At 40.4% G+C, this 25,647-nt stretch overlaps 1 protein-coding gene across 10 annotated transcripts; it reads right to left on the reverse strand.

Moving 5' to 3' along the window:
• Positions 1–2,744: 2,744 nt before the first annotated feature.
• On the reverse strand, positions 2,745–25,647 carry MAPKAPK5 (MAPK activated protein kinase 5). Of its 10 annotated transcripts, none has more exons than XR_009450088.1 (16): positions 25,513–25,647; positions 25,111–25,231; positions 19,661–19,734; positions 19,129–19,204; positions 18,141–18,238; positions 16,582–16,690; positions 14,813–14,902; positions 14,000–14,095; positions 13,126–13,206; positions 10,969–11,156; positions 9,038–9,158; positions 6,384–6,514; positions 5,835–5,950; positions 4,679–4,783; positions 3,022–3,169; positions 2,745–2,934 (listed from the first exon to the last, which is right to left on the reverse strand). XR_009450088.1 is itself a non-coding variant. In XM_059676363.1 (15 exons), exons 2-15 carry the CDS (start codon positions 25,207–25,209, stop codon positions 2,840–2,842), a joined length of 1,479 nt encoding a protein of 492 aa, XP_059532346.1. In that variant the 5' UTR covers positions 25,210–25,231; positions 25,513–25,647; the 3' UTR covers positions 2,745–2,839. The 10 variants fall into 10 exon arrangements, 7 of the variants coding, with proteins under 7 accessions (XP_059532346.1, XP_059532345.1, XP_059532350.1 ...); XR_009450087.1 differs by having other exon boundaries at positions 3,037–3,169; positions 5,829–5,950; XR_009450086.1 differs by having other exon boundaries at positions 5,829–5,950.

Here is a 25,647-nt window from a genome sequence, read left to right on the forward strand (position 1 = left end):
GGATTTCTTTTTTCTTTGTAGTTCATATAAGTGGAAAGAACGCCTCTTAAAATTATGTAATTTAGAAATTATCAGATTTAAGGTGCTTCCCTGTGTCTTAACCAAAACAGGCAGGGCAAATTAGGTTAAGTCATTTTATGGGATGAAAGAATTAAATCAATAATGAAAGAAAACCTCTACTTTTTAAATAAATAAAAATATAATTAAAATTAAATATCCAAGTTTCCAGTTCCCAAATTGAAACACATTTTCTTCAATAAATAACACACATGTAAGCATTCATACACAAGGTCTGATTTAAATCATTTGACTTCTTCTTTAACTAATAATTCCTTCAACTTGTTCTTTCTCAAATAAATACAAGAACAAAACTGTTTAAGAGGAAGTTCCTCCTATGTTTCAAACAATAAATTTCTGGCAGATATTCTCCTATGCTTATACAATATGTTAGCCAGGAAGATAAACAGGTTGTTTTACATCAAGCAGAGTTATAACTATGGTAATGTCTAGAGATATCTGAGTGATAAGTAATGGTTTTAGTAAGCAGAGGTTAGCAAATCATGTGGCAAAACTAGAGACTCTAACCTTCTGCCTACAAAAACTGTTCTGACAATATGAACTTTCTGTAAGTTTAGGGGCATCAGAGAGACAGGCCAGAAGAGACAAGGACAATTTTTGTCTCACTTTCAGTTACAAATTTTGCTTTATCAGTGAACGTGACTGGTATGTTACGGCAGTACTGGCTACTGGCCTACAAACTCTCTCCACAGAGAAAACTCGGAACACCGAACAGCGGAGCTCTGACAGGGTAGGACCCACTGTTGAGTTATGACAGCCTTCGCGTCCGCAGGGGATTCACAGACTTCCAGCTTGGGGCTCATCTGGACATGTCTGGAGACAGTGCACATTTGGGGGCCAGATTAATTCACCCTGAAACAACTGATACATGGGCAACTGCTGCTCAAAGTAAACAGAATGCATCATTTGGGATACCCTGCAAAACCACTTGAGCCCAAAGGTGCCATTGGGATACCCAGCTACCACTCATGCCCAAAATTCACCACACCCTGAAGGGGAAAAAAATCATCCTGAGCCATTAGAAGACACATCAACAACAAATTTGAGAAGTTCATGGTAGACTGGGCATGCTAGAAAGTTACTCTGAAGAAAAAGAAGAGTAGCAACGTATCCCTAGTGAATACTGAACCTGTGCCCTAAGATAAGAAAAACAACAGGTAGTCAGTTGTTCGAGAAACAAGTGCAGTTTTTCCTGATTACAAGAAGTGATTTGTAAGATTGCATTTCACTGAAAAATAGAATATAATTCAACCCTTAATTCAACTTTTAGCTAAGTTTTATGGTCAGCAAATAAAACATCTCCCTGCTGCCTAATTCTTAAATTTTGCCATGTTTAAAAGTACTGAATATTCCTTACAGGGTATCCATTCACCTAATATTAGTGAGTCTTACCTAAAAAAATACCTGAACTACAAATTCTCCAAAATAAAAGGCAACCAATGTAAAAAGGTAATTCTTAAAAGATACTCTGTATTATTATAATATATTTGCACAGTTACATACATATATAGGCCATACTAACCAAATGTCACCTAGATGACATTCTCAGCAAAATGAGTTAGCTCTGTGGGGTAGATTTTGATTGAAGAGAATGTGACAGAATAAAACTAAATATCTGAGCCTACCGATCCTTTCCCTCTACTCTGCGAATTGGAGTTTGTCTATTAGCTAGCTCTTCTTAGGAACACAGCCTAACTTCTAAAAAAAATTTTTTTAAACATGATTTGTTATGGAAGTCCATTTGTACAACAAAAAAACAAACAAACAGAAAAGCATCCAGCCTTGATTTCCGTTCAAACAGCTGAACTTGGCCAGAAGCATGCTTCCCGATAATGAAGGTGGCAGAACAAAATAAGTGCAGCCCAGAGGATGCCGACATGAAACCTAGGCAGAAACATTACAGAAAAAAAGGGCAGCTTTATGAGGAAAAAAAACCTGGACCCTATTAGATGCTAATCCAAAAGTCCACTTTTCATAAAATGTTACTTTCTCAGAAAAACCACCCCCTAAGTGGGCCAGAAGAACAGGGAAAGGACATAGGAAGCAATGGAGCTGGTGAGGGCTGCCAGGAAGGAGAGAGGAAAAGTAGGGTCTCAGGGGAAAGGAAACTGAAATTTTGATTAAACATAAAAAGAATAAACTCAAAAGATAATCCATTAGATTTAAGAATCACACCAATTCCTTTTAACAAATATGGCCAATAAAAACAGAAGTGTTACCACTTTTCTCTTAGGAATTAGGGACAACAAAATGAAGGCTCAGCTCCCTGCCTCTCCCATCATGGGAACCAACATCTTGTGAATTTCAGCAGTCTGCAACATGGATCCACAAACATTTCTTGGCATCAGGGCTAATCTACCAATAGTGCAGAGAGTAAATACACAGGGCAATTAAAACCAAATTCCACAGTATTTGATTCAACTGTTTACTAAGCAGAAAGATCAGTATAGTTGGTCCTTTGTCTACCGCTGACAAGTGGTTTTTATATACTTTATTACAAATAAAACAATCTTGCTTGATATAATATCTGTCATTTTACAAACATGACTAAGGAGTCCTAAAATAATGTATATTTCTAGGAGCTAAGCTTTTCTTAAAAACAAACAAATGAACTATACTATTAGTAAATACCATTATCTAAATCTATACAGCATCTTTAAGCAATGTGAAAATGAAATGATTTATTAATTTACATAAAAATTACTTTATACATTAAAGAATAGTTTTTCAGATTATAAAAAAACAAAGTCTGAAGCTGTCATTATTGGGATTCATGGGATGTGGTTTGTTCCTCTATCACTTGCTTCACAATTTCTGCCAGTTTTAGTCGATCTACTTTATCTGTGAATCCACGACCTGAAAGCCAAGAAAGAAAAAGATCAATCTCCAAACTGTTTGGGAGGAGATAGGTTCTTGACAGGAACCCAGTAAGATACACCTTACCAGTGTCCAATTCACCTTCACAATGGAGGAACCATCCCCAACACCGATCAAAAGCAGTTATGACCCCCCATTTTGCAATTAGCAATTAAGCAGTTCCATTAACCTGGCAGTAAAAATCCAATGTTCAGTACAACAGCAAACAAGGAAACTATGAAGAGAAAGGTCTTTGTAATATATATGTTTGACAAAGGACTCGTATCAAGAATATATATAGAACTCATACATCTATAAGAAAGATATAACTCAACAGAAAAACTAGCAAAAGAATAGGCACTTCACAAAAGAGGAAATCTAAATGGCCACTAAACATCTTTAAAGTGCTAAAGTTCATTAGGGAAAGGCAAAGTAAAATGACATTGTAATACCACTATAATCTATCCAGATGACTAAAATAAATAGAAAGATAGACGAGAGTTGATGTGGAAGCAGGGTAAGTTAACCTTCAAACACTACTAGTGGAAGTATCAACCAGAATAACCACTTTGGAAAACTCTTAGCAGTACCCACTAAAGCCAAACAGATGAATACCTCCATGAACCAGCAATCCAATCCTAGATATATAAGAGGTAAGAGAAATTAGTTCAGCAAAACATTCTTCAAAAGATAACACACAAGAGCATTCATAGCAGCCCTTTTCTTAATTACCAAAACTTGGAAATAACTCAAAATGTCCAACAGTAGACTACCTATCCACACACACACACACACACACACACACACAAAGGGTGGGCAAAAGTAGGTTAAATTACCAGCCACCACTATCAGAAGTAAGGATACAAAAAAAGAATAAGAAATAATAATGCAAATACATAATACAATCAATAAATAATAAAATAATAAACTTTTGCATACTAACAACTGTAAACCTATTTTTGCCCATCCGTGTGTGTGTGTGGGGAGAGAGAGAGAGAGAGAGAGATATTGAGAATATATATATATATAGAGAGAGAGAGAGAGAGAGAGAGAATGAGAATGATCTGCTGCTACACACAAGGCTGAATCTCACAAATATAATGTTAACTAAAAGAAGCCAGACACAAAAGAACACAGACATGTGTGATTCCATTTATATAAAATATAAATCAATAGTACTAGCAATCAGGATTGTGATAACCCTTGGGGGTGGGAGGTAGTGACTAGAACAGAGTCCATGTCCACTACATGTTCTAGGGACTAGTTATAGGGAATGTTCACTTTGTAAAAATTCATCAACAGTACGTACTTCAAATGTGATCACTTTTCTGTATTGATATTTCAAAATCTTTTTTAAAAAAACATACCAGGGAAGCTAATTTCTTCCAGGCTATCACTGGATTTCTCTTGTCCAAGAACCAAGTCAGGCTCTAGCTGGTTTGGCTCAGTGGATGGAGTGTTGGCCCCCAAACTGAAGGGTCCTAGGTTTGATTCCAGTCAAGGGCATGTATCTTGGCTGCAGGCTCAATGTGAGGGAGGCAACCAATCTTTGTGTCTCTCTTACATCGATGTTTCTGTCTCTCCCCTTCTCTCCCAAACTCTCTAAAAATCAATGGAAAAATATCTTCCGGTGAAAATTAACAACAATAAAAAAATAGCTCCAGGTAGGCCTGCAGAGATTCCTACCCATTCTAAACAATCACTTCATTGTATTCCTGGGGAAAGAAGTAATTAAGGCTCCTACCATTCCAACTGAAGCTTTGCAGAGTATCTCTCAGGAGTTTGCATTCCCGGTTATACTTCCAAGCCTCTTGCATTACTTCATTCAGCTTTTCATCTTCATTCTCGCCTATTGATAAAGATGAAGAAGTTGCATTTCCCTGCAGCATTATGGGATTTTAGTGTCAGAGATGGAAGGACATGATGTTCAACGTGTTGAAAAGTGATGACTAAAGGTACAAACTTCACCAGCCACCGCTGTTCCTGCTAATGTCTACATGATGTATAAACCACTTCTGGTCTTTGAACTCGTCTACTGGGACAGCCTCACACAAATCCTCTGATGGCCCCAGCGTCTTCGCACTGGGGGATGGGAATAGGCAGTGTCAGGCTACTGCTGAGCAAAAACAGCTTAGGTCTCTGGTTAACCTAATGGACCAAGAGATAGAGGAAGAACAAAGCTGAGCGGGCTACCTTCTTTCTCCTAAGCTCATTTCTTACTCTGGAAGGCTACTGGCGGTACACTAAATATGAGTTCCCTGAAAATGCAAGAAGTAGGAAGACAGGTCAACCCAACAGTTTTCTGGCCTACTACTTGAAGGATCTCTTTCATCTGCTGAGAAAAGCCCATTACACCCCACTGAGTGGGGAAAGAACATATTGAAAGCAAACTCTCACTCAAAAGAATCCACATGTAAGTCACACTCTGCCCATCACATGAGTAGCAGCAGAGTCCACTTCTGACCTGGGGGCGTATTCTCTTTATATTCACAAGTTAATAAAGCCTTGAACTCTAACGGCTCTGGAAATGGCGTCTCCTGACCTTTTCAACACTGAACTTGACCCTGTCCACAGTCTCCATTCTCCATCACATGCCCTCATTAATAAACCAAGAAAATATAAAATTATATGCTGCACCTGGCACTGGCAATTAAACCTAAATTACAAATGTCACAAAAAAACAAAGGAAGGGTAGAATTTACCCTAACCCATCATCCACTCTTTTGAATGGGTAAAGACTGATTTATATAATGTACTTACTTTCTTATACACAAAGATGAAACAGACAACCTCAAATTAAACCACTCCTTTTGTCATGTGCATGCATGCACATGTACACACACACACACACACACACACACACACACACACACAGCATTTGTAAATGGTGTGACCTTTACCAGCCTGGGGGAGAATACATTGAGCAATCACATCACGGAGCTTTTCCAAGGCAACATTTGAATCCTCGGTTCCATTCTCACGATCGTGGATATACACACCATCCTTTGGCCTGGTGCTTTAAAAGTTTGGGGGAGAGATAATAACAAGGTAAGACCCAAAAACCTAACACTCAACAGATGTTAACTCTAAACATAAAGCAACAGATTTTTCAGAAAATTAACAATAGAGCATCTCCAACTTTTGATGCTATTTAAACAGCTCATTCTTCCCACCCTCTTAAGAGGCAGCTCACTGGTTGAGCATCAACCTATGAACCAGGAGGTCACAGTTTGATTCCTGGTCAGGGCACATGCCCGGGATGTGGGCTCAATCTCCAGCGGGGGGCATGCAGGAGGCGGCTATCAATGATTCTCTCTCATCATTGATGTTTCTCTCTCTCTCTCCCTCTCCCTTCCTCTCTGAAATCAATAAAAATATATATATTTTTTAAAAGGCAGAAAATGGGCCACCCAACCATGAACGAGAATAAATGAAATAAGCTCAGTTACCCAAGTAATTTCCTCTTCCTCAGAATGGGGTTGTTCACAGAGTGCAAGGGTTTGAGGCTGACTTTCGGATCCTGGATTCGCATGTTGGCCAACTGTTCCGCATGAGCCTGCTGGATTCCTGCAACCACCGCCTGAATACAAACACTGTTGTCAATTTTTCATATTCATTTCTGAGTACCTAGAAAACCTACCTAAGAGCATGGGAAGGAGCTCAAGGAAGTAAGAAGGCAATTTCACTATTATGCTGGCCGTATATAAATTTTGATAAAGCAGAGATTCTTCCCCATGGGCCAGTAGGGCCCAGAAGAAATATTAACAAGGCTCATGCTCACAGTCATTGGCAAGGGCAAGTATACAGAGAGGCAAACATGTACATCAGAGAAAAGGCTGGCAAGCTACTGCCTAAGAAGCCTCCCAGCTTGCCTCCAAAGTGTAGAGAGGCCCCGATGGCTCAGAACCCCAACTGTTTCACACTGAGTGTGGTAAACACTCAAGCACTGGTCTATACACCAGTCAATTAATTTATAATGAGAAATAACTGTCACAAAGTGTAGTTATTGAAATCTGTGTCTTTATGACCAATGCTTGCTCTCACTACAGGCAAACCAATGAGGGAAGGCAAATACTCAGCAGAAAGCTTTGTAAGAACTAGATGATCCCATTTTTTTTTTTTTTGGTATTTTTTTGAAAAGGACAAATTCTTGAGTGTGTGAGGGTCTCCCCAGAAAAACATCAGGAAGGATACATCACACCATAGATTAGCTCACTTCTGAGGGGTGAGATTAAGGCAAGGAAATAAAAGGAAGGGAACTTTTGCTTTTTATTTTATATATCTCTGCTCTGTATGAATTTCAACAATAAATTCTGACCATTTAAAAAAGCAGTTCCAAAAAAAACAAAAAGCAGTTCCTTGTAAGCGTGCTTTTAGATCACGAAGAGTTTACAGGAACTATAAACAGTTGCCCTGGCTACCCCCCTCTGGACCCTCATATCTATCTATTCATCAGTGATGGCCAAACCAGAAAGATGGGAATAATTCAAGGGCACAAGTTCAGGCTCCATCTCCTAGCCAGGGCTTAGATGGACACTATTCAACATCTGCATATGTGGCCATTTTTCCAAAGCTGATCTACCCACATCATGACCACATCATTCTTTAACAACAGGAATACACTGCACATTGAAGTTCCATCTTATAGGCCAAGTGCCACCTTTTCTCATTAACAAGATTCTCCAAATCCATACTTGGCTTCATTATGCACTAATTTTAAAATAACTACAGAAGGCAATTATTTCTTCATGTCCAAGATTTTGAAGAAAGCTACATTGAAAACTCATGTACTGACAAACAGAGGATACAAATAATCCCTTTGGATTTAGACTGACCAAACCATTTTTGCACTACTGGGCATATTTACTAACCAGTAAGGTAACCGTACACAAATCTGAGATGACAGAGAATTCTGTTCCTTCCAGCTCTCCTTTCTCTCCCATAAACTAAGGGAGGTCTTAGCATTCTCTTTTCCTGTTCACTCATTCTTTGTCACACTTTAACCTCATCCCTTTTAAGAGGGTAGCATTCTCCCTGGCCAGGTTGGCCTGTTTGCCACTGCCTTTGCCTCTCAGCCACACTGTTTCCGGACCACAAATCTCATTTGAGTGTCTATCTACCGCTTGAAACAATATCTAAAGCCTAAAAGATTTCCCTTCACTCAAACTAGCCTCATTCTTGGTTTTCCTCTATTTGTCAATGGTACTACCTGATGTGCTATCCAACTGTTCCCTTATATCTAGTCAGTCACCAAAAATTGTAGAAAATTGTCCTCAAAAGTATTGAGCCAATTCATTCATCTCTACTTCTCTGCTCTCAGAGCCGCCCCTCAGATTCTAAATTACCACAGAAGTCTTAAGTTGGCAAGTCTGCAAGTCTGGTTAACCATTCCTAAACACCTTCCCTATGCAAACATCTCAAATTTCTACAATGGACTCTCAGCTACATCCTAATAAGGTAAGACTAGCCTGGCCATCAATCCATGAACCAGGAAGTCAGTATTCAATTCCAGGTCAGGGCACATGCCCAGGTTGCAGGTTTGATCCCCAGTAGGGGGCATACAGGAGGCAACTGATCAATGATTCTTTCTCACCATTGGTGTTTCTCTCTCCCTCCCTCCCTTTTCCTTCCTCTCTGCTATCAATATATTTTTTTTTTTTAAATGTAAGACCTGTCTACTTTCAAAGCCTGGTCCTGTCACATGCATCTCACTGACTTCCCATTAATGAAGTTAGGTTGTTTTTCCCACTGCCGATCATAAGGAGGATATTCCTTTGAGTGTTGTGCTCCCTTAGTGTATAGTTACCAGGCCTTGATCTGGGTCTTTTATGGGAAGCCCTTTATTTCCAACCCTCATTTTCAGGAAACCAGAGATACTTCTCTGGAAAAGACTGCATGCTCTACATTGTTTTGCTGTTAACCCCTCACTAAGTTGAGTTCCTAGCATTCCTTCTCAACTCAACCCAATCTGCCAACAAAATAAGTATCATTCAAACCCTTATGCATGGAGGGTGGGGGCGGCTGGGGAGAGGTCAATGGGGAAAAAAGGAGACTTATGTAATACTTTAAACAATAAAGAATTAAAACAAAAACAAAAACACACCTTATCCATCATCACTTGAGCAGAGGGTAGAACATTATCCAGGGCCTCAGTCGAGTTTAGCCAGGGGTGGTCCAACACTCCCTCAATGGTGAGTCTTTCCTCTGGTTTGACCTTCAAGAGCCTGTGGAGAAAAGGCCAACAGGGCTGCCATGTTCAGTTGCTTCCAGACAACCAGGAAGCTCTGGGGTCTCACACTAACCAGCTCTAGTTTCTGACTTTCTTCCAACTCATACAAGCCTAGGCTTTCCATCTGCAGAGCAGGGTTGGGGTTCTAGTCCCTAACCACCAGCTGTGAGGGCTCTGTGTCCCTAGGCGGTCCTTTCCATCTGTACAAACAAAGTGAGGTAAAAGTGGTAGGAAAAAACCTAACCCAGATATACTTCAGCCCAGTAATTAATCCCATATGTAGGATTAATAAAATAATCCTACATATCGCTCATAGTTCCCGAGACCCTGAGTCTCTGTATTGATGTTTTTAGGGTAGTGAGCTCTAATTCCCAAAATGGACTGAGAGGGCTCTTTTGGCTAATAGTGGTTATAAAATTAGTTGAACGGTCAGGAGGTTCTGAAAACCCAGGCTGCTACTTGTGGTAAAATCTCGATGTTACCATATGGCAGGACATGAGCCTTTTATTCCAGAAACATTCTAAAGCTAAATACCTAGAAACTCTGAGAAGGGATGGCATTTCCTTCTAAGCCTAGTGTATTGCTCTGATCCAACTTCTTTACATCTTACTAGTATGTATTCATGCTGATGCAATTCCTAGCTCATCCCAGCACGCTCCTTGGGCTATTTACAACACCTCCTTCCAACTACATATCCTCCCGTTCCAAATGTCAGTCAGGACAACATGCCTATTTGCTCTTTTATTCTGGATCATTCTGAACAAACAGCTTCAGATTCTAAAGAAAGGATTCATATTGCTCTAGTGATAGTCTACAGAACTGATAAAGAACCACTTAAAGGATATTGATATTTTGGTTAAGTAGCCGAAAAGACAGCATGGGAAGACAGGTGGTGATTTAAATACTGCCTCCACCTTCCTAAAAAACTTTTGCTTACATGTTTTAGAAACTAGCCCCTCTTTAGATACACAGACCCCTAATCATCTGAACAAGCTCACTTATGAAAGGGAGTAATTTCCATAGAGAAAGGACTGTACTGTCAGGAGACAGTTCCCAGATATTGCCCCTTTAATGCTTATCTTTATCACATTACAAATGAAGAAACTGAAACCAAAAAAGGAAAAATTGCTGAGTGAAATCAAGCAATAGGAATACTAGAGCAGTGCCCAAGACCCAGGCAGCTGAGCCTCCCACATATGCCTCAACTTTAGGTCTGATGTCTTACCTACCGTCCAGCTACCAAAGGGGTCTGAATGTCAACTGTCCCTCATCTACTTATTAGCCCTAATTCTTCTAACTCTTCCCATCTTCATATATGTCAGAGCAACCAACTAGCAGAAAGAAGGCTGGAGGTGGGGCCCAGGCCCCGCACCATCGATCACATACTCCCACAGCAGCCAAGAAATGAAAAGCCAAAAGCATTGTTATCATCTTAATACCCCAGTTCATTCCTAACGTCCATCCCAAATGATGGGCTTACAGACAAGAGGGCACACAGGGGTCAGGGAGTAGAGATTATCACTAAGGCCCTGAATTAATGCTCACAGAGACACTGGCTACTGAAGGACCTGGGTCCACAACCCAGGGATAAATTCCAGGAATGCAACAGGAGGGAGCAAAGCTCCATGTCCACGGAGGGTGGACACTGAGAGCCCTCATCTCAGGCTCCAGGGGTAAGATTTCTGTGCTGCTAAATAGGAACGAACATGCCTAAGAAACAAATGACTTTTCTCTACCCAACATTCCCTGTGTTCCAGCACCTTAAGGCTTCCTTGGTCTCCCCGCCCAGTGGCCCAGGAACTCACTTCCTCACAACATCTTTGGCCATCTCTGAGATCTGGCTCCACTCTTCCTCTGGGAACTCAAAACTGCCTGTCATGATCTTTCTCCGCATGTCCTTTGGGATAGTCCGGCTGTGATGTTTGGAGTAAAAAGGAGGGTATCCACACAGCATCACGTAGATAATCACTCCTAAGGACCATAAATCACAGCTCTGAAAGCAAAGAGAAAATGGTCACTCTTAGCAGAGGCACAGCTCCAACATAAAGCCTCCATGGCTGGCCGACATGCACAGGCTGAGCTATCCAAGAATCACTTAACAGGGACTGGAAAAGTTTCAGGAAGTCTAACTTTTCACTCCATTTTTAAAAAAATATTTTTTAATTGATTTCAGAGAGGAAGGGAGAGGAAGAGATAGAAACAGCAATGATGAGAGAGCATCACTGATCGGCTACCTCCTGCATGCCCCACACTGAGAATCCAGCCCACAACCTGGGCATGTGCCCTTGACCGGAATCAAACCTGGGAACCTTCAGTCCTCAAGCCGACACTCTATCCATTGAGCCAAACCGGCTAGGGCTTCACTCCATATTTTTTATGTACTACCTACACTACATAGACACACATCAGCATCTCTCACCATTGATGATTCTCTCTCTCTCTCTCTCTCTCTCTCTCTCTCTCTCTCTCTCTCTCTCTCTCTCCCTTCCTATCTCTGAAATCAATAAAAGCATATTTTATAAATAAATAAATACATAAAAAAATAAAAGCATTCATTCCTTTGGCCCTGGCCAGTATGGTTCAGTTGGTCCTGTGCATTGGAAGGTCACTGGTTCGATTCCCGATCAAGGCACACTAGGTTGCAAGTTCGATTCCCAGTCAGGCCATATACAGGAAGCAACTGATCAATGTATCTCATATCCATCTTCCTTCTCCTTCCCCTTCTCCTTCCCTTCCCCTCCCCCTCCTTTCCTTTTCTTTTCTCCTCTTCTCTTTTTCCCCTTTTCTCTCTTGCTCTCTCCCTCCCTCCCTCCCTAAAATTTTTAAAAAATAAAATAAAATAATAAAAGCATTTCTTTGGCCACAAAGGACTCATTGTGCCCGCTCCTCCCCCGCCCCTTTTTTTTTTACTCCTCACCCAAGGACATGTTTTTATTGACTTTACAGAGAGAGGAAGGGAGAGGGAGACAGAAACATCCATCGGCTCTGCCTTCCACATGTGTCCCTACAAGGGTTTGAACCTGCAACCCTTCAGTGCATGGGATGATGCTCCAACCAACTGAGCCACATGGGCCAAGCCTGCTTCTCTCTCTCTCTTTAATTAAGGTTGATATATTTATTTAATTTTCAAAAATTTAATTATATCTTATTACATATTTTTATTAAAAATGACTTGTCAATGTAGCATTCAGTGTTCATTTAGTTGCCCAATATAAAGTTTTTACTTAGACCAACATATATACACATTCAAAAGTAATATGAGCCCTAACCGGTTTGGCTCAGTGGATAGAGCATCGGCCTGCGAACTAAAGGGTCCTAGGTTCGATTCCGGTCAAGGGCATGTAGCTTGGTTGTGGGCACATCCCCAGTAGGGAGTGTGCAGGAGGCAGCTGATCGATGTTTCTCTCTCATTGATGTTTCTAACTTTCTATTCCTCTCCCTTCCTCTCTGTAAAAAATCAATAAAATATATTTTTTTAAAAAAGTAATATGAAGTTTTTTTCAACATGTTACTCATCTGCAGTGTAATTTTGATGAATGCCATACTAATTCATGAGCACCATTAGATTGGAAATGGAAAAGGAAGAGAAGAAAAAAATATTGGGAAATTACATCATTCAGGAAATTCATTGCATTCATGCTGAGATTTTAGCAAGTAAATTTAAATACAACCCTATCTTTTAAATATGGTCACTGGATTATACAGCTAGCCAAATAAATAACCTCCAGAAGACCATAGCCCTTAGCTCCTGCTGCAAAACCTAAATCGATAAGAACCTTACTTTATATTTCATCAGACAAAAACTTGAATTCCAAGTACTCTTCTGCTTGTGTGGCTGCTTCCAGCCTTTTGCACAGAAGATTAAGGGATAAGAATGGAATGAGCCACATTCCCAGAGGGCCACAAATAGCTCACTGAAAAGAGGCTACCCCAGGGGTGAAGATAAATATCTCTTCCTCTACCTTGTTGTAAGTGTAGGGTGTTGGTGAGGTAGGTATGATGCCAAATTTCTCCTTTTGATGCCTTCTCTGTGCCTCTAGTACCTGTCAGAGTCAGACCAAAGGAACAGTTTACTGAAAATCACACAATGACACAGAACTTGAGAGACTCCTGGAAGGCTAAAAAGGGTCCACACTAGCAGTCAGCAATCAAAAAAAACTCCACATAAACACAGTACTTTCAACACCCCCTCTCCCCCTCTTATCACCAGCAATCTATCAGTGCTTGCCCAGGTCAAGAACATTAAGGTCAGGTCCCTGGAGGAGATTTATCTATTCTTCCTGCCCATCGAGGCATCTGAGATGACTTTTTCCTGGGGACATCCCTCATGCCTGTGTAAAAGCATGCTGATACATGCAACATGGATGAATTTCAAAAATATGCTGAGTAAAAGTAAAACACAAAAGATACATAAATTCTATTTTTATGAAATTCTACAACAGACAAAACTAACCAATAATAACAGAAAGCATGTCAGTGGTTGCCTGGGGCTAGGAGTTAAGTTGGGAGCAATCTGACTGGAAAGGCACACGGGACAGCTTCTGAAGTGATGGAAACGTTTTATAACTTGATTGTGATGCTGATCTTGCAGGAGTATCCATTTGTCAAAACTCATCAAACAACACTTCAAGTAGAACTACTATATATAAATCATACCTCAATAAAGTAGATTCCAAAAGAATAAAATGCCTAAATCAAATTAAGCAGCTTTTAGGTCTCTGAAACTGAGCACTCCCCGTGCATTTGTAATGCACACCTACTAGTGTGGTAGAGGAGGAATGTGAGTGCACAGGCAGCTTGGTGGCACAGCCAATGGCAGAAACAGAACATGCTTACCTGAGGTGCTACATAATAAGGGGTGAACTGGGGTGTCATCAAGTCACCTTGGTCAATTTTGGCAAATCCAAAATCACACAACTTCACTGGGGCATCCTGAAATAAAATAAATGGAAGTTATTGCTCCAGAGTTCTCAGGAAACATTAGAGGGAAATCCAAGTGCACGGCATGTTACCTTGAGCACTCACAAGTTTCTGACTGAGACCTGAGATTGTGAGTAGTATATCCTCAGGTCTGGAGACAATGATTCATATTGAGGAATTGTTCTTAGTAACACAGAAGTAAGCAATTCCTACCGATTCACAGTTAGCCTTGTTTTATAACTTATAAAGTCAGCACTAAAATCAAAATCTTACTCAAAAGCTCCCTGGCTCTATAAATTGGCCCATAACTCCTCACCAACATCCATTTTATGATAGCCAGAATAACTTATTTGATGGGACATGGTATAGGTGTCAGAAGGTAGGGTTGGAGAGAAAAACACACCTTATCAGGGTTAACAGCAAATACAACTGTTAAGTTTTAAGGTAATATAAAACAGCACATAGATTCTGGCCCCATCCTGAAGTCCCCCCAAATAATATCCAAAATCTTAAGTCCTACAAATACATATAAGGATCATCCAAAACTATCCATGCGAGGGGTGTTTCTCTGGGCTTCCAGCAAGGAAATAAGTGGGAAAAAATAAGCTGCCTAAAGCCTTTTCAGTTGGGTTCAGAGCACTCCAAACACATACACACACACCTCCACGCCCACTTCGGAACTATGCTGTGAATGGCAGCACTAAAATGCAAAAAAGCAAGGCATCTCACCAAAGAGTTATCCTTGAAGAGCAGATTCTCAGGCTTGAGGTCTCTGTGCGCGATGTTTAACAAGTGACAGTGCTGTAGAGCCAGAGCTATCTGGAAAAGGACATAATGAGCAACCACATCTTAGAAAAATTAACTCTTTAGTGCCCCTAGTTTAGAGAACTCAGGATATTAAAAAATGATCCTTAATTAAGTCCATCAAGACTATGGCTGGTCTTCAATTTTAAAGCAGAAATTAAGTAAAACTTTTGGTACCAAGAAATAGAAATGAACTTAGTTTACCTGCAACGTGTATTTTGTTAAGCAAAAAGAAAAAATACAACAGTAAAATGATTCTTTATCAGAATGAACTGATGGTTAAATCCTGTACACAGTGAGGGAAATGAAATGTTTCCACTTGCATTCATCTGCCATGTGACAAGCACTGCAGAGTGAACACTGCGCAGACAGCAGACCTGGTCTCCCCCAGCAGGGCAGCCGCACTGACACGTGGCTCAGAAGGGAGCTGCACTCTCCAGGGAGCTCAACTTTCAAGCTCTGCCCTCAAGAACAATGGAAAGCAGCTAACTGGATTTTTCCACCTGATATTCCAATGTGCTTATCCCACTTGGTGAAATGTGGCCTGTTTAGGTAGATGTGAAGGGGTTTTGTTTTACAGAAGATTATCAGAGCTCACCCTTTAGTCTTAGTATTTGAAAAATACAAGGTATAATTTTTAAAATTAAATAGCAAGAGCAAATTCTGCCTTTTCTTCAACTCTCAGTATGGAAATGTCTTAGCATTCCAAGTATCAGCTCCACCGCACCAGAAAGGAGGCATCAAAAAATGCTCATGGAAAATTTTGAAGGATTTTTTAATTAAGAACCAATTGTGCTAGGCTTTCTGCTTTTCTTTGCCTTGCTTGCCTGACATGAAGATTAGCTTTGAGGGTTTAGCTTTTGATCTCCTCAAGATGTTATTTCCAGTTGGTTTCCTAGTATTGCCTGTGACATAAATCATTTCTCTAGCAATGCAATGTGATATCAAGTAAGCCATAGCTTGTTTAGCTCAGTAGTTAGAGCGTCGGCCCATGCACTGAAGAGTAATGGGTTCAATTCCAGGCAAGGGTACATACCTTAGTTGCAGGTTCGATCCCCGGCCCCAGCCCTCAGTCGGGGCCAGTGCAGGAGGCAACCAATCGATGTGTCTCTCACATCGATGTTTCTCTGTCTCACCCCCACCCTTCTACTCTCTCTAAAATGGAAAAAATATCCTCTGGTGAGGATTAATTTTTAAAAGTGGCATCAAAATAGAAAGACTGTAACGAGGAATAACCCAGAATTACAAAGACCTTATAATACTACTAAAATCTGAAGAAAGGTGACTCATAAGCAAAAATTATCTTATATCAATTGTCAGAACATATTTTTACACTATACAATCTTTTAAGTGGTATCAGCAACATTTTATCTCAAAGTTCAATAACAGTGCTTGAAAGCCATGTCTAAAGATATCTACAATCTACAAGAGTTAAGATTACCTTCCTTCCAGAGTTTATTTACATCTTATAATAGACAAACAATTGACAACAACTTAAGAATACAGTCCCTCCCCCAAAGCATAAAAGGTGTCACATTTCTCCTGTCAAAGCATCTTTTCTGGTCACATAACAAAGCAGGCAATGAGAGAGCAAATAGAGCTTTTCTGCAAGCTTTCTTTTATTCCCCCCCAATGAAATTGTGCTTGTTAACCAACATTGTTGGCGGTTTGATTTGTACCCGGGGTTAACTTGCCTGCTTTGTTACTTGGCTGGCTTGCTTCTCTGTAAAGTGCCGGTGCTGGCTGATTCTGTGAAATAGCTCTCCCCCTTCCATCATCTCCATTACAATTAAGAGTCGAGCCCTGTTTGAAAGCATTTGATTTTGTTAAGTTAAAAAAAAAAAAGAATTGAAACATCAAGTAGCTAATCTAAAGAGATACCTCATCTACAAAGTGTGTCATTTACTTCCTAAGTCTAGTCCTACCAAGCCCCTTTGAGTGTCCACTACCAAATGGACACTGTGCATAAAGGCATATCCCTGGCCTAACACTTTCTAAGAAGCTAAAGTGGGAGTGAAAGATTTAGTTTTGAAAATAATGATCCTTTTGAGAACATTACACTTAAGTGACATATTTTGTATATACATTTTAGGGCAGCTAGAATGAAAATATGTTGAAAACAGAATATGACTTTGTGTAGGACATGAATTTCAAGTCATTGGGCTGGGTACTGAGCTGTCTTGGTTTTTCATTCTGTGTTTGTGTATGTATCTACTCCCTGCCGCACACACACTCCACTAGTTTTTTTCATGTGACCCAGAGGATACCCAGCAAGATAGCTGGAAAGGGTTACACAATTACTAAATAAAAACAAAAGTTCTCATGTAATAAAAATTTTTTTTTTGAATTTTGGTTACCATCCTTTGATATAAATGCTTCCAGCTTCCATCCAAATGCTTTCACCAACAGAGCACAGTTGTAAGAAATAATCATTCATTTCCCATTTGTTTTTACAAACCCATCTTCTTTCTCCACCTGGAAAACTTCTTCCTACCCCCTTCAAGTCCTAGTTCCCATGTAACAGCTCTGTGACAACTCACCTCCCCAGCCTACAGCTGGCAGCTCTCCTTTGTAAGCTCAAAGTACTTTATGGATGCCTCTCCTTGGTGCCTATCCCATTGCTATGATGGCAGATTTATAGCTCATTCCCTCCAACAGAAAACAAACCTTATTTTAATTCTTTTTTCTTTCTTATTTTAATTTTTAATTTCCTGGAAGAGACTTAGAACACCGTTCAATGGGCTTGCCAAACATTTGGCAGCTAAAAGAATGATGTTGGTTTCTCCCTTTAAAAGGAATGTCAGACTAAGCAATAAAGGCTTTTTGCCATATCAACCTCTAAAACATTGCCTAGAATAATATTTGGTTTCCTTTTGCTAATTTGAAATAGAATCTGTTTTAATTCCACATTACTTGCTTTTTTAAAAAAAGAGAAAGCAATCACAATGATCAGAGAGGCCAGGCGAGCAGTCAGGTACAGATGAAACGAGACTGGCAATGAACTCATCACTGCTGAGGCTGGGTGATGGATACCTGGGGATTCATTACATAATTCTGTCTGCTTTCACAAACGTCTGAAATTTTCCAAAACAAAATGTAGGGAAGAATGAGAAAGAGGGAGGGAGGGAGGCAGACGGGGGGGGGGGGGAGTGAAAGGGGAAGAGAGAGAGAGGGCACAAAAGAGGAAAACCCACTACACCTTGGCCTACATATGGAGAGGTGGGCATAGTATGATGACCCTGTGTAGTCTTACCTGGGGCTGGACTCATGAGGAAACTGTACACTGTTAGCAAACACTTCAATAATTTGAACTATATTCGGGTGTGTGGCACACATCATGTGCAGGCGTACCTTAAAGAGAAGAGAGGAAATGTTTCTGTTCATAGGGGAGGCCAACAATTTTCTCTCCCAACACCCCCACAAAAAACTGACAACATTAGGCACAAGAGGCTAAGCCTATGACAGTAAAAACCTTATCACCTAGAATAACGTAAAAAAAAAAGAGGGGATCACACACAGATTATCTCCTAATGCTCTTTCTATGAATGAAACCCCAACAACAGATTACTTGCTCCTGTCCTATCCATTAGCAAATGAATTAGCAAACAATTTATTTTCTTTCAGGTATTATTCATACATCTGTAATCACTGCACTCTTACTAACATGTCATCACCAGTCCAGATCATTCAAAACAAATGTCTATTTTTAAAAACTAGAAACACATCCTCAGAGTCCTCCTACAGCACACTTTCAAGACACTTTTCACCAGACCCTTCCCTGTATTATTTTCTCTCCACTCTTCTAGGACGTTTTCCAGTAAGCAAAAGAGGAAGTAAACCTGAATACTCAACTATGTATAAGAATCACATTAACTGAAACAAGACTCTACTAACAGCCTTTGTACTGATAGATGTAGGACTGCTTTTATAATAACACTAGAGGCCCGATGCACGAAATTCATGCAAGAGTAGGCCTTCCTTCCCCTGGCTTCTGGCACCTGGGACCCGGGCTTCCCTTGCAGCCCACAGCTTCATCCAGAAGGTTGTCCAGAAGGTCGTCTGATCTAATTAGCATATTATGCTTTTATTATTATAGAAGATGAATAGCAAAAAAGGGGTAAATATGAACTTAAATTTTTTTAAAGATTCTTTGTGCATCTATGTACAAAGCTGCCCTGCTTATAAAATGAATCATTAGGCACTTCAATATTTAGGCAAGACATGGCAATAAAGGATCATACCTCATTTCTAGCTTTTGGACGATCAAAAAGAATTTTCAGTGCAAACCGTTCTTGGGTAGAATTCTTCACACAGACTCTAGATTTGGAGAAAAAATTCAATCAGAAATCATCGATGTTACAGTAAAAACTAACTTAACAGGTTTGTTCTTTGAGAATTGTACTTCTAATCAAGACTATATCCAGGTGCACCAGAACAAACTTGCCCCCAAGCCTAGCAGGTGGAAAGGCAGAGCAGGATCTCATCCACTCTTCCTAGGCCTCAGCTCCTAAGCCAGGTGATGCCAGCGTGAGGCCTCTGCTGGCTACAGGTGACTCTCAGTGGCTCCACAGGATCAACATCTTCAATGATTCCATGTTACAGAACATGTGACTTGGTCACTTAAGTATATTTCTAATCGATGAGAAATAGCCTAACTTGTTTAAACACCTCTACTTGTTAAATTCTGGCACCCTTGATGCTTCTAATTTAAGGTGCATTTCAAATGGCCCTTTTCAGAGCAATTCTGTCATAGTTTGCACATGGGTCTCTTACCTAACTGGACCACTAATTCCAGCTCCCAGTTTCTGAGTCCAGTTGATATTATATTCCTCTAAAATGGAGGTTTCCTATTAAAATAAAAAAGAGGGGGCAGAGAACAATTCTCCAATTAAAAAGCTGAACAATTAAACAAAGGTGGGACAACAGAAGATCTTATCACTCAATATCTCATCTTCTGAGAGAATCTGATAAACAAAACTTTGTGTTCTGTAGGGCTTTATAATTAGACGTGTTGTTTCAATGACTAGATTAGGCATATTTTCCAACAAGAGCGAAAGCAAAAACTTGAGGACAAAAAATTTGTCAGCTCATCTACAAGGTCCACTGGAGTAGAACCACTCAATGTCTTGTTTTGTCTTTGGAGTGTAGGGGAAAGATATCCTTTCAAAATGCTGCACTACTAGATATTTATTTGCTTAAATGGTCAAATATTTTCTGAGATTCCAGAAAAACTAGTCTTATCTATGCTCCTATGATATAGAGGCCTATATCCTAGAACAAACTGACCAAATTTTTGGAATAACTGAATAAATCAAGACTTAAATTTTCAAATAAAATAGCAATAAATATCATAGTAAATTTATATAATTTTCAACAGCACCATTTTGAGTACAAAGATATTCTGTCATATTAATTATATAACTATACTTTTTATATTTTTCAACAGTTTTCAATAGTTCCAGAGAGATTCTCTACAGTTTAATACAAGTTTTCATGGAATTCTTGTTTGGTCACTGTTATGTTGAGCTTCTGTTGCCTATAGGCAAGAAAGCTATAAAACTCATTTTTCCACATGTAGGGTTCCACATACAGAATAGGAAACTAACTGCAGACCTTGAGAAATTAGGCAAAACTCATGAGACTTTAAAATTGTCTTGTTGCGCCGAAACCGGTTTGGCTCAGTGGATAGAGCGTCAGCCTGCAGACTGAAAGGTCCCAGGTTCGATTCCGGTCAAGGGCATGTACCTGGGTTGCGGGCACATGCCCAGTAGGAGATGTGCAGGAGGCAGCTGATTGATGTTTCTCTCTCATTGATGTTTCTGACTATCTCTCTCCCTTCCTCTCTGTAAAAAATCAATAAAAATATATTTTTAAAAAAATTGTCTTGTTGCAATGAAAATCTGATAGACTATATTTATACTAGAATCTTGATTCCCAGTGTCTGAGAACAGGTTATTTGTCCATGAAACACACTCACTGTGCAGTTAGTATGTGCCAGACACCGGGCTAAGTTCAGAGATGAAAACAGAGCTTCTGCCTAGTGAATACGCAAGCGTATAAAACAAGCTTAGAATAGCCTTCATAGCAATGCTCAACAATCCTGGAATGAATTACTAAAACACTGTTCGCTAGGGGCTGGCGGGAAAGAGACAATGGGGGAGTTGGTGCTTAATGAATACAGAACTTCAGTTTTACAAGCTAAAGAGTCTGAATATTGATGGTGGTGATGGTTACACCACACTATGAATGTATTTGATACCACCAAACTATACAGTTAAAAACGGTCGCCGAAACCGGTTTGGCTCAGTGGATAGAGCGTCGGCCTGCGGACTGAAAGGTCCCAGGTTCGATTCCGGTCAAGGGCATGTACCTGGGTTGTGGGCACATCCCCAGTAGGAGATGTGCAGGAGGCAGCTGATCGATGTTTCTCTCTCAGCGATGTTTCTAACTTTCTATCTCTCTCCCTTCCTCTCTGTGAAAAATCAATAAAATATATTTTTAAAAAAACGGTTAAGATGGTAAATTTTGTTGTATGTATTTTACTACAATTTAAAAAAAAAGAAAAAAAGTAAAAGGATGGAAAAAGATATATCACAAGTAACCATAAGAGAGCTGGAGTAGCTATACTGACCACAGACAAAATAAACTTTAAAACAAAAGATGTTAACAGAGAAAGGGAGGCACTTTTGATAATGATAAAAAGGTCAAGTCAACAGGAAGAAATGTCAATTACAAACATATATACATGCACCTAACAAGAATCCAAAAACAAATGAAGCAAAAATTGACAGAATTTAAGGGAAAAATAGAAAATTCAAAAATAATACTTGGAGATGTCAATACTCCCCACTCTTACTAATAGATAGAAAAGCTAGACTGAAAATCAGCAAGTGTAGAGAAGACAACACTATCAACCAACCTGACCTAACTGATGTCTGCACAGCACTCCATCCAACAGGGGAATGCACATTCTTCCCAAGGGCACATGGAATAGTCTCCAGGATAAAACATATGCCAGATCATAAGTTTCAATAAACTTTTAATCATGGATTAGAGGACAATTTGAGCAACTGTCCCCAAACCGATTAATAGATTCAAGGGAATCCCTGCCAAAAAGCCAATCAGCCTGTTCGGTAGTCAGGAGCCTAAATTTAAGTGCTACAGTTAGAGCCCAGGAAAATGGCTTTCCCAGCTGACCTCAGTTCTCACCACTTGAGGGGCAGCCTCAAAAGGCAAAACCATGAATACACACAGTGCCACACACCAAACGTTTAATTGGATGTGATGCCAGTTTACTTCTGGGGGAGTACATCCTAGTCAGTGCTGGTTGTCAGTTATTTTTAGCTTCACTAATTTGTATTGGTTAGGCACACCCAAATTAGTAGGAAGATTCACCAATGACCTGTCAAGAATGTGAAGGCTAGCCCAGCCGGCGTGGCTGTGGTTGAGTATTGACCTTTGAACCAGGAGGCCAAGGTTTGATTCCTGGTCAGGGCACATGCCCGGGTTGCTGGCTAGATCCCCATTTGGGGGCATGCAGGAGGCAGCCAATCAATGTTTCTCTCTCATCATTGATGTTTCTATCTCTCTCTCCCTCTCCCTTCCTCTCTGAAATCAATAATATATATAAAGAAAAGTATGTGAAGGCTAAAGAAAAAACAAGAAAATTTACGTTGGGCAATAATGACCACGTGAAGAAAACAGCATCTCTTTCTAACCCTCTCTTAAATTGCTATAAGCTAATATTCACCAAGCCCTTACTAAATGTTAGCTACTGTCATAAGCACATTTAGATATTATTTGCTTATTAAATCCTCAAAAATACCCTGTGAGTTGGAGAGTGTTTTTACCTCTTTTCTTTGGATGAGGAACTAAGGGACAAAGAGTGAAGTTGACTTAAGGACAAAGACTGAGATTTCAACCCATGAGCCTACCTAGAGAAATTGTTGTAACCACTAGGTAACATTGCCTCCCCATTTATATCTCTCTACTAGAGCTATGTCCTTCTGCTCAAAACTCTCCCAGACTTCCCCTTCTTTTTAGGGTCAAAGCCAAAGTTATTCCAATGGTCTACAAGGCCCTACATGCTCTGGCTTCCCATTACCTATCTATAACAATCTATACCAGTGACGGTGAACCTTTTGAGCTCGGCGTGTCAGCATTTTGAAAAACCCTAACTTAACTCTGGTGCCATGTCACATATAGAAATTTTTTGATATTTGCAACCATAGTAAAACAAAGACTTATATTTTTTATATTTATTTTATATATTTAAATGCCATTTAACAAAGAAAAATCAACCAAAAAAATGAGTTTGCGTGTCACCTCTGAGACGCGTGTCATAGGTTCGCCATCACTGACCTATACAGACCCACTGAATTCCAGCCACCTTGCTGTTCCTGGATCACACATGAACCTGCACCTACATTGTGCCTTGTACCTACTGTTCCCACTGCCTGTAATATTTTTTAATATATTTTTTATTGATTTCAGAGAGGGAGAGAGAGATAGAAACATCAATGAGAATCGTTGATTGGCTGCCTCCTGCATGCCCCCCACTGGAAATCAAGCCAGTAACCAGGGCATGAGCCCTTGACGGGAATCGAACCCAGAACCCTTCAGTCTGCAGGCCAGCACTATCCACTGAGCCAAACCAACTAGGGCTGCCTGTAATAGTCTTCCCAAATACAGTGAAGTTTTGCTCCTTCCTTCCCTTCAGAACTCTATGCAAATGTCATCTCCTCAGAGTCTTTTCTGACCACCCTTCCTAAAACAGTACTCCCATCCTTTTATACCTCTTATTTAAAACAACCTGACAATGTGTATAACCTAATTCCACCATCTAGAATATAAGCTCCATGAGATCAGGGACACCCAGGAGGCTGGCTTTGCACCAGTAGTGCCTCAGACAGTACTGGGGACAAATGAGACAAAGTTGATTTTAAAAATCTGCCACATGTTGCCTAATTTCACAACCCATTCATATACTAGTAACTTTAGGAAACAATTCTTGACCCTATATCAATAAAATCTAAACTAAAAGAAAAAATGGATACTTCAAGGCAGTCTTTATTTTTTAACTGAAAATCGTAATTATTTTTGTGTGTGTATATATTTCTATATATACATGACAGTATAGAGAGTAAATTCTAGTGTTAGCTGAAATGTTGATTTTAAATCTACTTTCACATGCATAGGATCTGCCTTTAGTGTCTTCTGAATTTTAATGTAGTTGTATTAAGTTGAGCTTGAGTTGATATGATGGAAACCTTGAACCAAAACTCTGTAATACTAGATATGTAATAGTTTATGATCTTGATTCCTTTTCAGCTGAGTTCACCCCGTCATGTTCCTTCGTAGGTGCTAGATGCTAACAGCTTTGAAAAGCAGTCGTGCTCTGCCTTCTCTCTCCAGCTAGCAACTTATTACTGTAGCCTGCAGATATGCCCGACTGGCCCCATGATTCAGGGACAAGTGCCATCCTCTTTACAGGGTGAGTCCTTGTGGTTTTCACTTTATTAATGAGCAAAGTTCAAGTTCTTCTAAAACACTTAAAACATGTGTTTATCTCTCTGGAGATACTGATCTGTCAAAGCAATCTTTTAGAACCTTTATTTCTATTACGAAAAATTTGATCTCCCTTAATGTATACATTATTTTTTGATGTATCTTTTAAAAGGTGAAGTTTCTTGGTAATGATTGATGATTTCTATAAGCTTTACCATCCAAAACTTTGTTAGAAGTTTAAGTTCTTTATCAGTTATTGGTCATGGAGATTGTGTCCTGAAAGGGAAAATACAGTAACCCTTAATTGCCAATGGATTCCTGTCCTTCAAAAGGAGATGAAATCCTTAAACATGTTGACTTAACATTGTAAAATAGTAAATAACATCAATTAGACGTTAAGCTTCATGTTCAGTTTATACAAGACTCTAATTTCCTAATCATAGCTAGATAATGTTCTCTTAATGCCTCAAAGAGGGTTTTTTTTAAAAAAGTAAATCAGGTTTTAGAAAAACTGTCATTTTATTCGGGTCATTTTAGAACACGTAGTAGCTTTTGGTTGTTGTTAACAGAGCAGTAAGTCACAGGACACCGCTAGCTCTTCCTAAGTGAACGCAGTGCTCCCTAGGAGGAGGGGAGAGGAAACGTGGAGGGGAACACACTGGAAAAGGAGCACAATCTATTCGCCAAAGGACTGGGTTTGTAGGAAGGCGAACCACCTCCTTCTGAACTGCAGATTTCCAAGAGGCTAGTTTCAAACAAAGCGGAGGGACGGGTAAAGTCCAAGTCTCCAAGTGCTGTGGCAGCAAGCCGACCATCCGGAAGCAGCTGCTGGCGGCACTTGGGGAGAGATCGAGAGTAGAGCAGTGAGACCCCTCCACCCCACTCCCCCAAGTATCGCCACGCCACTCATCTTCTGTTCCGGGGGAGCACAGGTCCCGCCCCCTGCCCCCCACAAGCCCTTCGCCCCAGGGCTGCACCACGCAGGCCGCGGGGTCCGGGGGAGACCGAAACCCGGGAGCGGCTGGACGCTCACCCCAAGTTCCCTCCGTTTCCTGAGGCCGGAGCCGAGAGGAACGCCGCAAGGGCAGAGCGGGGAGGAGCGAGGCATCTGCCCTTACCTTGATGGCTTTCTCCATGTCGCTCTCCGACATGCTCCGCGGCGCCCCGACGGCCGGGAGCGGCGGAGGCTGCGCAGCGGCCCGGTCCCACCGCCGCGAAGGGAGCAAGGGGCTTGGCGCCCGGGCCCCTGGGCC

The sequence above is a fragment of the Myotis daubentonii genome, chromosome 19 (assembly GCF_963259705.1).
Source record: "Myotis daubentonii chromosome 19, mMyoDau2.1, whole genome shotgun sequence".
Taxonomy (NCBI): domain Eukaryota; kingdom Metazoa; phylum Chordata; class Mammalia; order Chiroptera; family Vespertilionidae; genus Myotis; species Myotis daubentonii.

Coding starts and splice junctions, on each gene's coding strand:
- MAPKAPK5 (XM_059676362.1), bottom strand. CDS start 25,209: ATGGTCGGCTTGCTGCCACAGCACTTGGAGACTTGGACTTTACCCGTC. Junction 19,205..19,660: donor GGAATTAGTGGTCCAGTTAG/GTAAGAGACCCA, acceptor CTCCAAATCTAG/AGTCTGTGTGAAGAATTCTA. Junction 5,951..6,383: donor AGGAAGAGGAAATTACTTGG/GTAACTGAGCTT, acceptor AAACTTTTAAAG/CACCAGGCCAAAGGATGGTG.